We start from the raw sequence: 13,227 nt of genomic DNA, 5'->3' as shown, positions 1-13,227 counted from the left end.
TTTACAAACTCCCTTGGTCTGGTAGACCCCAAGCCATGATGTTAGATAGATGAGAGAGAAAAATAAATCCAAAACAGTAGTAAGATAGACGTTAAAGTGTGAAAATGAGTGAAACAAAACCCAAAGTGGAGATACAGTGAGGAAGAGCAACAAAACCAGAAGTTGATTTTTTAGTCTAATAATAAAATGAGCAAATTTCTGGAAAGATTAATAAAGAGAAGAATAAAGAAGTCAGAAATTGATACAATATTTGAAATGAAAAGGGAACTTACCTTTGCGCACAGTGGATATCTTAAAACAATAATAAAGTATTTTGAATGACTTTATGACTGTATTTGGAAACAAACAAAATAGACAATGTCCTACAAAAACATAACACTGAAACTAATGCAAGAAGAATTAAAAAAAAAAAACATGAATAGATGTATGACATTGAATAGACTCAATAATAACAAAGCTACCAAAATGAGAGAAAGAAAAACAGAGAAACAGAAAAAACAGAAAGATGAAGGAGAGAGGTGATGGAGGAAGGGAGAAAAAAAGACAGGAAGGAAGGAATGATGGCCCAGATTTGATGTCTTTTTAAGTTGGCCAAATAGTGAAGGAAGAATATAAATTAAATTCAACCTGCTAATTTTTGTTTTAGGAACTTTGCATTATGACCATATGATTATTAATATGGTATATGGCATCATGAGCTATTGGGTTTATTTTGGGAATTTAACAGCAACCTATCATCAGAAAACATGTTAACGTATAGTAAAAGAATAAGTGCCATGGGAAAAATAAATACCAAATTTCAGGTAACTGTAATGAGGAATTCATTTAGGGAAAGCTATACAGAGGTTTGGGTTTCAAAAGAGTTATGTTTTATTTCTTAAGTAAGTAGTAGGTATATAGGTATTCACTTAAGCTAGCTAGTGGGTTTACAAGGTATCCTTTAAGTCTTTTTGTACACCGGAAGTAGTTCATACTGAAAAAAAATCACATGAATAAAGGTGACTTATATTCACAGTTTAAAAGAGAAAAATTATATTATCACATTACTAGATACAGAAAAAGTATTTGATAACATTATACATTATTCCATAGTTTAAAAAGACTCATCAAACTATGAATATTGATGAAGATCCTTAAAATGATTAAGAGTATCAACCAAAAACAACAGGAAATATTTTAAGGGTAAATGTTAGAAGGAATAAGACCAGAATATCTGAAGCATTGTATTTGGAAGCCCTAGCTAGGACAGAAAATGTATGAGGATTTGAAAAGAAGAAAACATCTGTCATTGCTTACAGATAATTTAATTGCTTATATAGAACATCTAAGAATATTTAATGATAAATGGAAACAAAACAATGTTCAGGAAATTAAATGGTACATACATAAAAATTAATTGTCTCCTATAAATCAAAAGCTAACAATTAGAAGATGGAATTATACAAAAACTTAATTTACAATAGCAACAAAAACTCTAAAATTCTAGGAAAATTCTAAACATATTAATAGAAAATATGATAAATCTTTATTAAAAGGAACCAGTGGAAAGCCATACTATGTTCATGGATGAGAGGATTCAACATGACTAACTTGATAAGTCTTACCAAATTACTCTTTTAATCAAATTTACTTCTGGCTAAAAATTGAGGAGGAGGACCTTTGCAGAAATTTTACAAGCTACATCTCAAACTTATACAAAAGAACAAATGACCAAGAATAGCCATGTCTATTTTGGAAAGGAATAAAATAAAAGTGGCTTGTTCTATCTAGCTGCCAAAATTTCCTAAGATATAACATTAAAATAGCATAGTATTGCTTCACGTATAGTCAAGTACATAAATGTTTTTAACCAATGGTCCAGAAAAGGACACATTTATATGTAGAAATATGTTATATAACAGAATTATAATATCAAATCTTTCCTGGTTAGCTGCTATAAAAAAAATAAAATTAGATCCATATCTCATACTTTATACAAAATAAAAGCCTAAATGTGAAAACTAAAGCTTTAAAACTTTTATAAGAATATATAGGAAAATATTCCTACAGTTTTAGGTAGAAAATAGATTTTCTTTATGAAGATACAAAAATACAACTCATAATGGAAGAAGTCAATAATGAAATCATACTGAAATTTAAAACTTTAACTTAACCAAAAAATACCACAAAATGGCATAGATTGGGAGAAATCATGTACCTGACATAACACTAATAACAGGTTCATTTATAAAGGAGCCTGCATAATAAGGCTTTCCATAAGGAAAAGAAAAACAACTCAGTGGAAACATAAACTAGAATATAAACAAGTGATTTACAGAAGAGAAAACTGAACAGCCAATATACACGTGTGGAGATGACCAACCTCCCCAGTCATCAGAAAATGGAGATTTGAACTAAACAAGGGTGCCCTTTTACACCTTTCCAGACCAGCAAAATTAAAGTGTCTGCCAATACTCCATGCATAGTGAAGTAAATGTGAGCAAACAGGAACTGTATTTTGTGGATGAAGACTCTAAGTTTATGCAAGTACTCTGAAGAGCAAGGCATACTGAAGGGGGGATGCACATACTCTCCCACTATACAGTTTCATTTCTAAGTGCACACATTAGAGAAACTCAACGTATGTGCCCAGAGACGTGTTTATTGTGTTGACAGCCACCTTGTTTATAATAGCAAAAGCTCAAGTCCTAAGTGTCCATCAACAAGAGATAGAGATCAATTGAGACATAGTCCTATACTGAAGCAGTATATATCCATAAAAATTAATGACCTAGAGCCACATGCAGCAGTATAAATAATCTCCAAAAAGAAAAATAAGTTATGATTCCATGTAGTATGGTAACATTTACATAAGCTTAAAGCATGCAAAATGATACTATATATTTTTTACAGTTCCATCTACAGGTATAGATGGAGGAAAGGCATGAAAACATGCAGGGAGACACTCCCCACTAAATGCAGTACAGTGATCACCCCAGGAAGGACAGAAAGGGAATAAGAATTAGGGGCTCCAGTTACCTGTTTTATTTGTTAAAATAAATTATAGAACTATTTTGACAAAATGTTGAAAGCTGGGTGGTAGGTACAGCGGTGGCTTTTAGATCATTCTCTATATGTTTTTGTGTCCTTAAAATAGTTTGTAATTTTCAAAGATGTATGTTCTCTGTCACCAAGTTCCCCTTAATGAGAAGGTGACGTTTATTCTCCCGCCTTGCCACTTGTAGATGATTATACGCCTACAAAAAGAAATCCAGGAGCTGAAGGATGAACTGGCCATTGTCACTGGGGAGCAGAGGACAGAGGCGCTCATGGACGCGGAGCTCCTTCAGTAAGCCTGCAGACTTTTTTTCTTTTTCTTTAACAGTGAAAGTTTGTGTTAACTTCTTTGTTGGCCCTAACATTATGAATTCACCTCAAAGCACGAAGGTCTCCTGGGACAGTCTGAAATTGCATTTAGGCGCCAGTTAAGAGTGGCGGCTTTCCATGAAAAGCTGGATAAGGCTGGCAGTGTTTTTGCGGCCTCAGCTTTGAGGAAGTAAAGAACAAAGCATAGAAAAGATGAGAATATCCTTCTCATGCCAGTTGAAGAGAAGGGATGTATAATAGTCATGCAATTTAAAAACATATACGCCAACCCCTCGTATGCTGTGGATCTCAGATCTGAATGGAATTCAAGAAATGTCCTTTGTATTAAAAAGCATCTTGCTGCAAGCACCAATTTGTCCCATGCCAAGGTAAGCTCTCTCCTTTAATAAATAGATGGCCCATATATTATAGTTCAAACACTTAAAATGGGAATAAAAGCAGGTATTCAAGGCTTTAGATAAGTGTGGCATCTTTCAGAGCCACGTGGCCTGTCAGTGGCACAATGTGGCTCTCATTCTCTCTCTGATCATGTACCACAATGGTGGGCTTTCTTGTTTCCGTGTGACTTATGGAGCATTTGTGGAGTGATGATAATGGGCTGGACTTAGAAGGAAGTGATATTCTCTATTTCCAAAGGAGAAATAGAGATATACAAGATTTTTCTAAGTGTTTACAACCATTTTACCTAACCCTCTCTCAACAGAGAAAGTGGTAAATAATAGAGATGATGAAAGTATTTTCTTTTAACTATTTCATGGTTGTACCTAGAGGTAGGTCTAAAAATTGAGAAGACTTAAGCAAGCTTTTCTTTTTTTTTTTAAGCTTATTTATTTATTTTTGAGAGGGAAGTGTGTGCACGAGTTGGGGAGTGGCAGAGAAAGAGGAGACGGGATCCCAAGAAGACTCCTCACCATCAGCACAGTACCCAATGTGGGCTCAAACTCAGGAACCATGAGATCATGACCTGAGCTGAGATCAAGAATCAGACGCTTAACTGGCTGGGCCACCGAAGTATCCCAAAGAAGCTTTCTGCTATAATCAAAGTTTCACTCTTCTAGGATAGGATTTTGTAATTCTATATTTTATTTATTTTTGAGAGAGAGATAAAGACAACATGAGCAGGGGAGGATCAGAGAGAGAGGGAGGCACAGACTCTGAAACAGGCTCCAGGCTCTGAGCTGTCAGCACAGAGCCCGATGCATGGCGCAAACCCATGAACCGCGAGACCATGACCTGAGCCGAAGTCGGACACTCAACTGACTGAGCCACCCAGGCGCCACAGCATTTTGTAATTCTAGAACACTCTGTTTAATAATAGGAGAGCCTCCTAAGCTTTCTTTGTAAATTTGCTTTGTGGCATATATGCAGTTAATGTGAAATACATTGCCAAAATTCACATTTTAAAGAATTCCATGACACTCCTTGAAATAACTTGGGATATCTTAGATGTTGAGAAAATCAAGTTGAAAATTCCCTCATTTTGATGCTCCCTTCCCCTCAAAGAGAGGAATTATCAATTAATTATCTTTGAAGATACCTCTGCAGAATTTTGATCTTCACATCAGGGTTCAGCCAGGAAAAGAAAACCATTCTAGGCCTCTCTACAGAAGGAATTTAACATGGGAAATTTGTTGTATGGGAGGTGGCATTGTAGGAAATATGCAGCACCCCAGACATCAGGAGCAGCAGGAGCCCCAATACTCCTGAGATTGAAGGGACAATGGTAGAAGCTTGTGTTACCAGAGTCTAAGACTGGAGCTGACCAGTCAGAGCTAGCCCATAGTGAGTGTTGTCCCACATAGGCTGGGACCACCAGAGAGCCACAGGTGCTATCAGAGATGTCATCCTGGCAGGGAACTCTAGCTTCTCTCTCACAACACTTCCTTGTCCCACTGGATAAACTTGCCCAGAAATCAGACTCTCCCTGCTAAGAGAGTCAGGGAATGTGGTTTCCTGTGTTGCAGGTCAAAGAGGGGTAAAGTACAAATTGGATCCAAGAGCAAATAGGCAAATGGCCAACACATCAACTAAGTACCAGAGTTTTCTCTAATTCTGGTATATCCCACATGTTGTTCAGGAGGCTCAATTTAAGGATAAGATTTTGCACGTGGTGGTTTCAAGATGTCCGTTTCCTCCACTGCACTAAGTCTGAGGAATTATAGAACTAATACAAGGAAACATCTGAATCTCTAGCTACACCCAAGAATAAGATGTAAACCTCTCAGGGGACTAGAGGCTTCTGGGAGTTCCAGGTAGATTGAAAGGTGGGATTAAGATGGGTAAGAGGAAAGGTAGACCAAGACCTGAGCACTGCACCATACAAGCTACATGACTAGATATGGCGGCACCTTGGAGCAAGAGAGGGCTGGGAACAGCCTGTGAAGGTTTGACAGAGCCATGGTAGTGAGTGCAGTTTCTCTTGTGAATCACTGCTCACTCCTTCTCTGCTCCACCCAGTGTTTAGGTCAGCATTTAAGACGGAGAAATAGGGAAAGGCCCCAGGTAGCTGATGATATCCAGGACAAACTGGGAACCAGAGAAGCCCTGAAGGCCAGCTACTGTCCTCAGCTCTGCCCGTCCCCTGTTCCCACTGAGAACAGTAAGGAGCATGAGCACCCACAGCTGTTCAGCCCTCTTCCAGGACCTCCTGCCCAGGGCTGAGAGTCTAGAAAAGATGAGCTCACCGTTGGGAACAACCAGAAATAATGAGGACTGCCGACCTGGAGAAAGACCAGAACCAGGAGCCTTTACAGCTTGGAGGGCTTCAGAATTAAATGTTATAAGAAGAGTGATTAATATCTTTAGAGATATACAAGATGGCATTATATCCGTGAAACAACAGGACCTTTATTTTTATAAAACAGACTCAAGGCGATCTAAAAAAGGAAGAAATGTAATTGTTGCCGTTAAGAGCCTAATGGATGGTTCAGTGGCAGAATGAAAAAACAGAAGGGCAAATTAGTCAGCTAGGAAGATCAAGGCTAAGGAATTCTTCCAGAATAAAAGGTGAAAAGGAGAAACTTTCTAAAGTTTAAAAGAAAGGAATCAGAGATTAGCTCTAGATTTACTTATATCTAATAAATAGAAGTTTATAAAGGAGAAATAGAGATAAGGAAGAAGAGCCAATGGTTAAAGGACAAATATCTAAGAATTTCTTAGAACTAAAAAAAAAAAAAAAAAAGACAGACTTCAGAATGAAAGGGCTACCAGGTACTAAAAATGTAAAAAAAAATTGTAGAACCTCAAAATATAGAAAAGAATCCCAAAACTTATCAGAGAAGAAAAATATTATTAACAATCAAGAATCTGATTTAGAGGGGTACCTGGGTGACTCAGTCAGTTAAGCGTCAGGCTTCAGCTCAGGTCATGACCTCACAGTTCGGAGGTTCGAGCCCCCGCGTTGGGTTCTGTGCTGACAGCTAGCTCAGAGCCTGGAGTCTGTTTCAGATTCTGTGTCTCCCTCTCTCTCTGACCCTCCCTGCTCACGCTGTCTCTTTCTCTCAAAAATAGATAAAAACATTTTAAAAAATTAAAAAAAAAGAATCTGGTTTAAAGCAGACTGCTCATCAACCTCTCTGGAAAAGGAACCTCTAGTGCTAAAAAACAAAACAGAAGAAAACAAAATAGCAAATAGGAATGGAGATGTCTGTATCTGGCCAAATTAGCATTCAAATGCAAATGTGAAACAAAGGTATTTTTCAGACACACAAACTTTGAGACAGGAAGTTAACCACCCTAGCTAGCCCTTCTCTAGAAGAGACTATGACAAGGCTGTATTTCACAAGAAGAAAAATGCTATAAATTATGAAAAATAATGATGAACAGATATTTATTTATGTGACTTATTATTGTATTATATATACATTATAGCTTTTTCTAACTCGCCACTTTCCAGATACACAGATGATTCTGGTTAAAAGGTATTGACAGTAGCTTTGGGAGTTTTAGGGGGTAGACTAGCGAGAAATAAATTCGTGGCAGCCAAGTTAAGATACTGATGGCTCTTAGATTGTAGTTGGTTTCCTTTGATCCACAGATAACAAATACACAATGTCAGCTGGAACAGATTCTATATAAGAATCTGTAGGGTGGCCATTAGTTTTCCTGGGCAATTGGTTCATTCATTCATTCACTCATTCATTCATTCAACATGTATTATTCATTTAGTATTTACAAAACTCTGCCCTAGACCTTGAGAGAGGAACAGAAGATAAACTGGAACCTAGATTCTGCTCTCAAGGGGTTAACAATTTGGTGGCAGTGACAGACACAAACACAAGTAATCACAATGCAAAATGTAAGTGTTATGAGAAGATAAAAATAAAACACGAGATTGCAGAGATAGTAATGATTAATAATGAGCTCAGGAACTGTGTAAAATTAGTTTATGTGCTGATAAGTAAACTTCAGCAGCTCCCAGTGAAATGACTTCTCTGCTGTCAAGATAACGATACTATATCACATTACTTCTTATTAATAAGAGGGAGAAGGAATGCAAAATGTCACACCCACCCTGCCAAAACAAAGCACAGGGTTTCCTAACAATCCAGTAACTTGGGTGCTTGTTCATACTGACAGTGAGGATTATTCAGATGATGTGGGTTTTTGTTATTTTGTTGTTACAGTTATGTTTTGCCATAATTAGCTAGATTGAATATTGGCACAACTTAAAATTCATCAGATGATATCATGAGTCTGTGCTTCTTTGTTTCTGGGGGCCCCTGGACATTTATTCAGGACTGTGAATCTGATTCAGTCTCTTATTGTGCCACGGCTCCCTTGATGGTGAAGTGGGGAGGCAGATAGTGGAGTTGGAGAGGAAGAGACCCATAGACTGGCAGGACAGAGTGGCAGAAATGTAGTGGCTTTGGTCTATTTCTCTGTTTGCTGATTCCTGGCTTTATGCTGACTGGCATGGCATAAGGACAATTCCTAGCAGGGATTCTGTGAAGGAAGTCAGAAAGCAGATATTTAATAGATAATGTATTCCATATTCAGTGTTATGTGCATTGGACAGTTTGGAGATGTCTGTTAATATCTGGCCCTATCAAATTTTTTTGAACTATTTCCTAACATGTCATTTCTTAATGTAAATATTTGTTGCATTGACTTGGATGCTTCAGCTGAAGAGGATTGCAGATGTCAGCCTCCAGTTACTGTGATATTTTTAGTTTACATCTTTTTTTTTTTTTTTTTTTTTTTGCCTGTGTAAATTTGAAAAGAGACAGCTGGATGAAGGCTGTATAGCCAAGTTAATGTTTATACAGGACTTCTTGGGCGAAGATTTGATTCTGATTGATTCTCTAAACAGATACTTCTTTCTTTCTGTGGTTAAAAAAAAAAAGAGGAAGAAGAAAGAAAGAGAGAGAGAGAGAAAGAAAGGAAGGAAGGAAGAAGGAAGGAAGGAACGAAGGAAGGAAGGAAGAAAAAGAAAAGAAAGAAAAGCCAGTAGATCTCTGGCTAAGATGGAAGTATTATATCCTGGCCCAAGTCTAAATGAGTAAAATATTTTCTGCATAGCAACACTTTACTTCTGAGATGGAATTGAATTGGATCTCATGGGCTCAAGTTTGCCCAAAGTAAACTTTCAAACATCTGGATCCTTTTCTTTTTTCTGTTTTCCCCTCAGCCTTATGGAGACATAATTGATATATAACATTGTGTGAATTTAAGGTGTACAGTGTGATGAGTTAATATAAGTATATATTGTGAAATGATTACCACATAAAGTTAACACATCTGTTACCTCACATGTGTGTATGTGTGCGTGTGCGTGTGTGTGTGGTGAGAGCTTTAAGGTGTACTCTCTCAGAAACTTACAAGTATACAATACGGTATTGTTAACTGTAGTCACCATGCTATATATTAGATCCTCAGAACTTATTCATCTTATAACTGGAGGTTTATGCCCTTTGACCAACATCTCCCTCATTTCCCCCACCCCCCGGCCCCTGGCAAACACCAGTCTATGCTCTGTTTCTCTGAGTTCAACTTTTTATTTTCCCCATGCAAGTGACTTTATATAGTATTTGTCATCCCCTGGCTTATTTCTCTTAATTATTTTTTGCAAGTCATTTAATCCTTCATCCCGATGTATTGAGCACCTACTAGATGCTAATCATTTTAATAGGTGCTTTTGGGTGTTCAGGAATACAGGACACAAGATAATTCTAAGGAGTGACAGTTTTATTGGGAACATAATGCATATACAAAAACGCACATGTTTATACACACATGTGTATATAAAACCAAGAATAAGACAGCACATCAGAGGAAAGAATAAATGAGCACTAAAAACTGTAAAACTTTAATTCTAATTCTAATTCTACTCATATTCAGTTTTTAATGGTTTTCTAGACTTGGGTCTCATCATGTATAAAGTGAGAGAATTGTACTAAATGCTATCTGAGCACTCGTTCAGCTCCCTGTTTTTAAATCTAATATCAGCTTATTAGACTTGGTTTAATATGGTTTTTACTTATTATCTATGATAATGAAAATCTGAATCATGGAGGAATTCAGAAATAGGAGAAGTCACTGCAGATATCACCATCGAGGAAGCTAAATAAGCCTTAAAGGATGTCAAGAAGAAGGTTCCACTCTAGGAGCACCTGGGTGGCTCAGTTGGTTAAGCCTCCAGCTTCAGCTCAGCTCATGATCTCATGATTTGTGAGTTTGAGCCCCTCATCAGGCTCTCTGCTGTAGCACAGAACCCGCTTTGGATTCTCTGTCTCCCTCTCTCTCTGCTCCCCCCACCCCCGCACCGTCTCTCAAAAATAAATACACATTTATAAGAAGGTACCACTCTAAGATGAAGTGGTACCACATAAACAAAGGTGCTAAGAGGGAAAGAGCACACTGTATTTGTGTTGGGAGACAGGGAGGAACAGCAAGAGACCAGTGTGGAGGCTTGCATCTGAGAGGCACTAACTAACGAGGATCTAGATTAAAACTGGCCTGGCAGGAGCCTGGGGTTCTCCTGGACGAATTGAAGAATAGGATTAGACAGATACACAGTGACCTCATGGTGGGTTATGAATGCCATATGTAGAGGAGCTACTCTCTCGTTTTATTTAATGACCAGGAAACACTGTGCTTTGAGAGTATTGCAATTCATTCATTTATGGAGTAATGTTTACTGTACACTTCTTTGTGCTTGGCACTGTTCTAAGTGCTGGGGGTATAGAAGAACAAAACGAAGTCCTTGCCTTTATGGATCTTACATTCTACTGGGGAGAGAGATAATACACAAAATAAATAACTAGAATGCAGAGCATTTCAGACAGCAGAAAGTACAAAGAGAAAAAATAAAACAGGAGTTTCAGTTTGAATAGGATGACCATGAAAGAATTTATACAAGATTTTTTTGTGGTTACTACTATGATAGCAATGAATAGAATGAGCAGGAGTGAGAAATCAGGATGGTATTACTATCCGGTTTGGAGTGATGATGAAGAAAAAGTCTCCAGGAATGACAGTGAAAGCAGAGGAAGAGACAAATGTGAGATACTTTGTGGAGAAAGAATCAATAGAAGTGATGGCCACAAATATAAAAGATAAAGAAAGAAGGGTGAGTGGTAAAAGTTCAAGACCTAAAATAGATTATCAGAGGTTAGGAAAAGAAGCTGGTTGAGGATAGGAAATGTTTAGTTCTTGACATGATGAAGGAGTACACAATGTATAGGTTGAATTCTGGAACTTTAAAAGAAGATTGAGATGGAAGATTTAAATTTTGGCGCGATTGGCATTGAGTTGACTTGACTTAATACTGAAGTCAAGCTCATAAGCCAGCTCAGAATTTTCTGATCTGATTTGAAATAGGTGATAACTTGGATCAACAAGACCACTTCTCCCTACAATCAAAGTTACCTTAGGTAGCTTGCCAACTGAGTTTATCTTTTTACTTGGCCACATCAGCACCATTCCTTCCTTTATGTCTATTTATATATAATTAAATATTCTACTCATTGGTTATTTTCCAATGAGGGGGAAAAAAAGCCCCTTCCTTTATGACTCATAGTATTAACAGTAAGCAGTGTAGAAAGATTAAAAGACATTAAGGGATTACAAGGGAATATTATGAACATCTTATAACAATGTATTTACTAACTTAGATAAATTTGACAAATTTTTAAAAGGTTCTGGCTTCTAAAGAGAAACCAAGAAACCGAATAGTCCTAGATCTACATAAGAAAATTAATTTGTAATAAAAACCTTCCAACAAAGAAAACTCAAGTCCCAGATAATATCACTGCAAATTCTGCTGGGCATTTAAGGAATAAATAATTCCAGTTCTACCCAAATTTTTCCAGAAAACAGAGGTGGGAACAATTCCCAACTCATTTTACAAGGCCAATGTTGCCCTAATATCAAAAACAGACAAATATATTTACAAGACAAGAAAACTAGAAACCAACATCCCCTATGAATAAAAATATTTAATAAGATATTTGCAAATTGAGTCCTCCAAACATTAAAAAAAAATAATAAATCATGACCAAGTAGGGATTATTCCAAGAATGCAGGACTGGTTTAACATTCAAAAATCAATGTAATTCACCATATGAACAAACTAAAAACAACAACCGCCACAAATATTTGATCAACTCAATTGATGCAGGCAAGCATTGGACAAAATTTGACATCTATTCATGATAAAAACTCTCCAAGCAATAATATGGACAAAGTATTTGATCAGACATCTATCAGAAGATATACGGATACCAGATAAGGACATGAAAGGTCAACATCATTAGTCATTAGGGAAACCAAATTAAAAGTTTAGTGTAGTGATTCTATACAGTTGTTAGAATACCTTTGAAGAGTAACAGTAAGAAGTGCTGGTAAGGGTGAGACACTGAAACTCTCATACATTGTTGGTGGGGATATTATATGGAGCCCCTACTTTGGAGAAACAGTTTTATAATTTCTGATAACATTAAATGTAATACTTACCATAAACTTCAGGAATCCTGTAACTAGGAATTTATCTGTGAGACCTGAGAACATGTCCCCACACAAAGGCTTCTGCATGAGTATTTACAGCAGCTTTCCTCAAAATCTCCCCGAACTGGAAACAACCTAAACCGGGGAGTGGCTGAGCAAATGGTTGTATAGTCGTACAATTGAGTCCTATCCAGCAATAAAAATGGAGTGAACTATTGATACATTCAACGGCTTGGATAAATCTCAAAGACATTATGCGAAGGAACAACAGAAGCCGGAGATGGAAGGCTACATACTATATGATTCTATTTATGTGACATTCTGTAAAAGGCAAAAGTATAGTGACAGAAACCAGATTAGTGGTTGCCAAGATTGCTGGTGGCACGGGAGGAATTGATTACAGAGGAGGAAGAGGGAATTGTTTAGGGCAATAGAAATTTTCCATACCTTGATTTTAGCGGTGGTTATATAACTGTACACATTTGTTTTAAAAAATGCATTATACTACACATCTAGAAAAGGTGCATTAAAAATTTTACTGTCTGTAAATTTAACCTCAACTAATCTGACCTTTAAAGAACTTGCGAAGTGTATATGACAAAAGATAATATAAAATTTAAAGACCACTCATTAACTAGAGCAAAGCAAAGTAAAACAAAGCTGTACAGTGAGGAATTTTCCTGTAGGTAAAATTTGGCTGTAGTTAGTTTGATAATAGAAACTTATCTTTGACTACAAGCCCCTCGGAGCACACAGACATGTCTTTTTATAATTAATTACTGGCTGCACGAGTTGAAGAGAACTTCCCTCAGTTTCCTGCTCTGCCACCAAACCTGCATACTGACCTGCATCCCTCCCCACCGCCTCCTTCCTTCCTGTTGCAGTCATGTGTCCCGTCTCCCATCCAGAGCTGAC

At 37.1% G+C, this 13,227-nt stretch overlaps 1 protein-coding gene across 1 annotated transcript in view; it reads left to right on the top strand.

The window, feature by feature from the left end:
• LOC120224347 (kinesin-like protein KIF6) overlaps nucleotides 1-13,227 on the top strand; it is a gene marked incomplete at its 3' end in the record, with an annotated part of 192,246 nt that overhangs the window by 144,243 nt on the left and 34,776 nt on the right. The window contains exon 10 of the mRNA XM_039222579.1: nucleotides 3,225-3,328. Within this exon, the coding sequence (XP_039078510.1) occupies nucleotides 3,225-3,328 (104 nt within the window). The remainder of the gene's footprint in view (nucleotides 1-3,224; nucleotides 3,329-13,227) is intronic.

The sequence above is a fragment of the Hyaena hyaena genome, unplaced genomic scaffold, assembly GCF_003009895.1.
Source record: "Hyaena hyaena isolate Hyena2069 unplaced genomic scaffold, ASM300989v1 scaffold_1161, whole genome shotgun sequence".
NCBI classification, from domain to species: domain Eukaryota; kingdom Metazoa; phylum Chordata; class Mammalia; order Carnivora; family Hyaenidae; genus Hyaena; species Hyaena hyaena.
The sequence above is the reverse complement of the archived record's forward strand: the minus strand, read 5'-3'. Positions and strand labels throughout refer to the sequence as shown.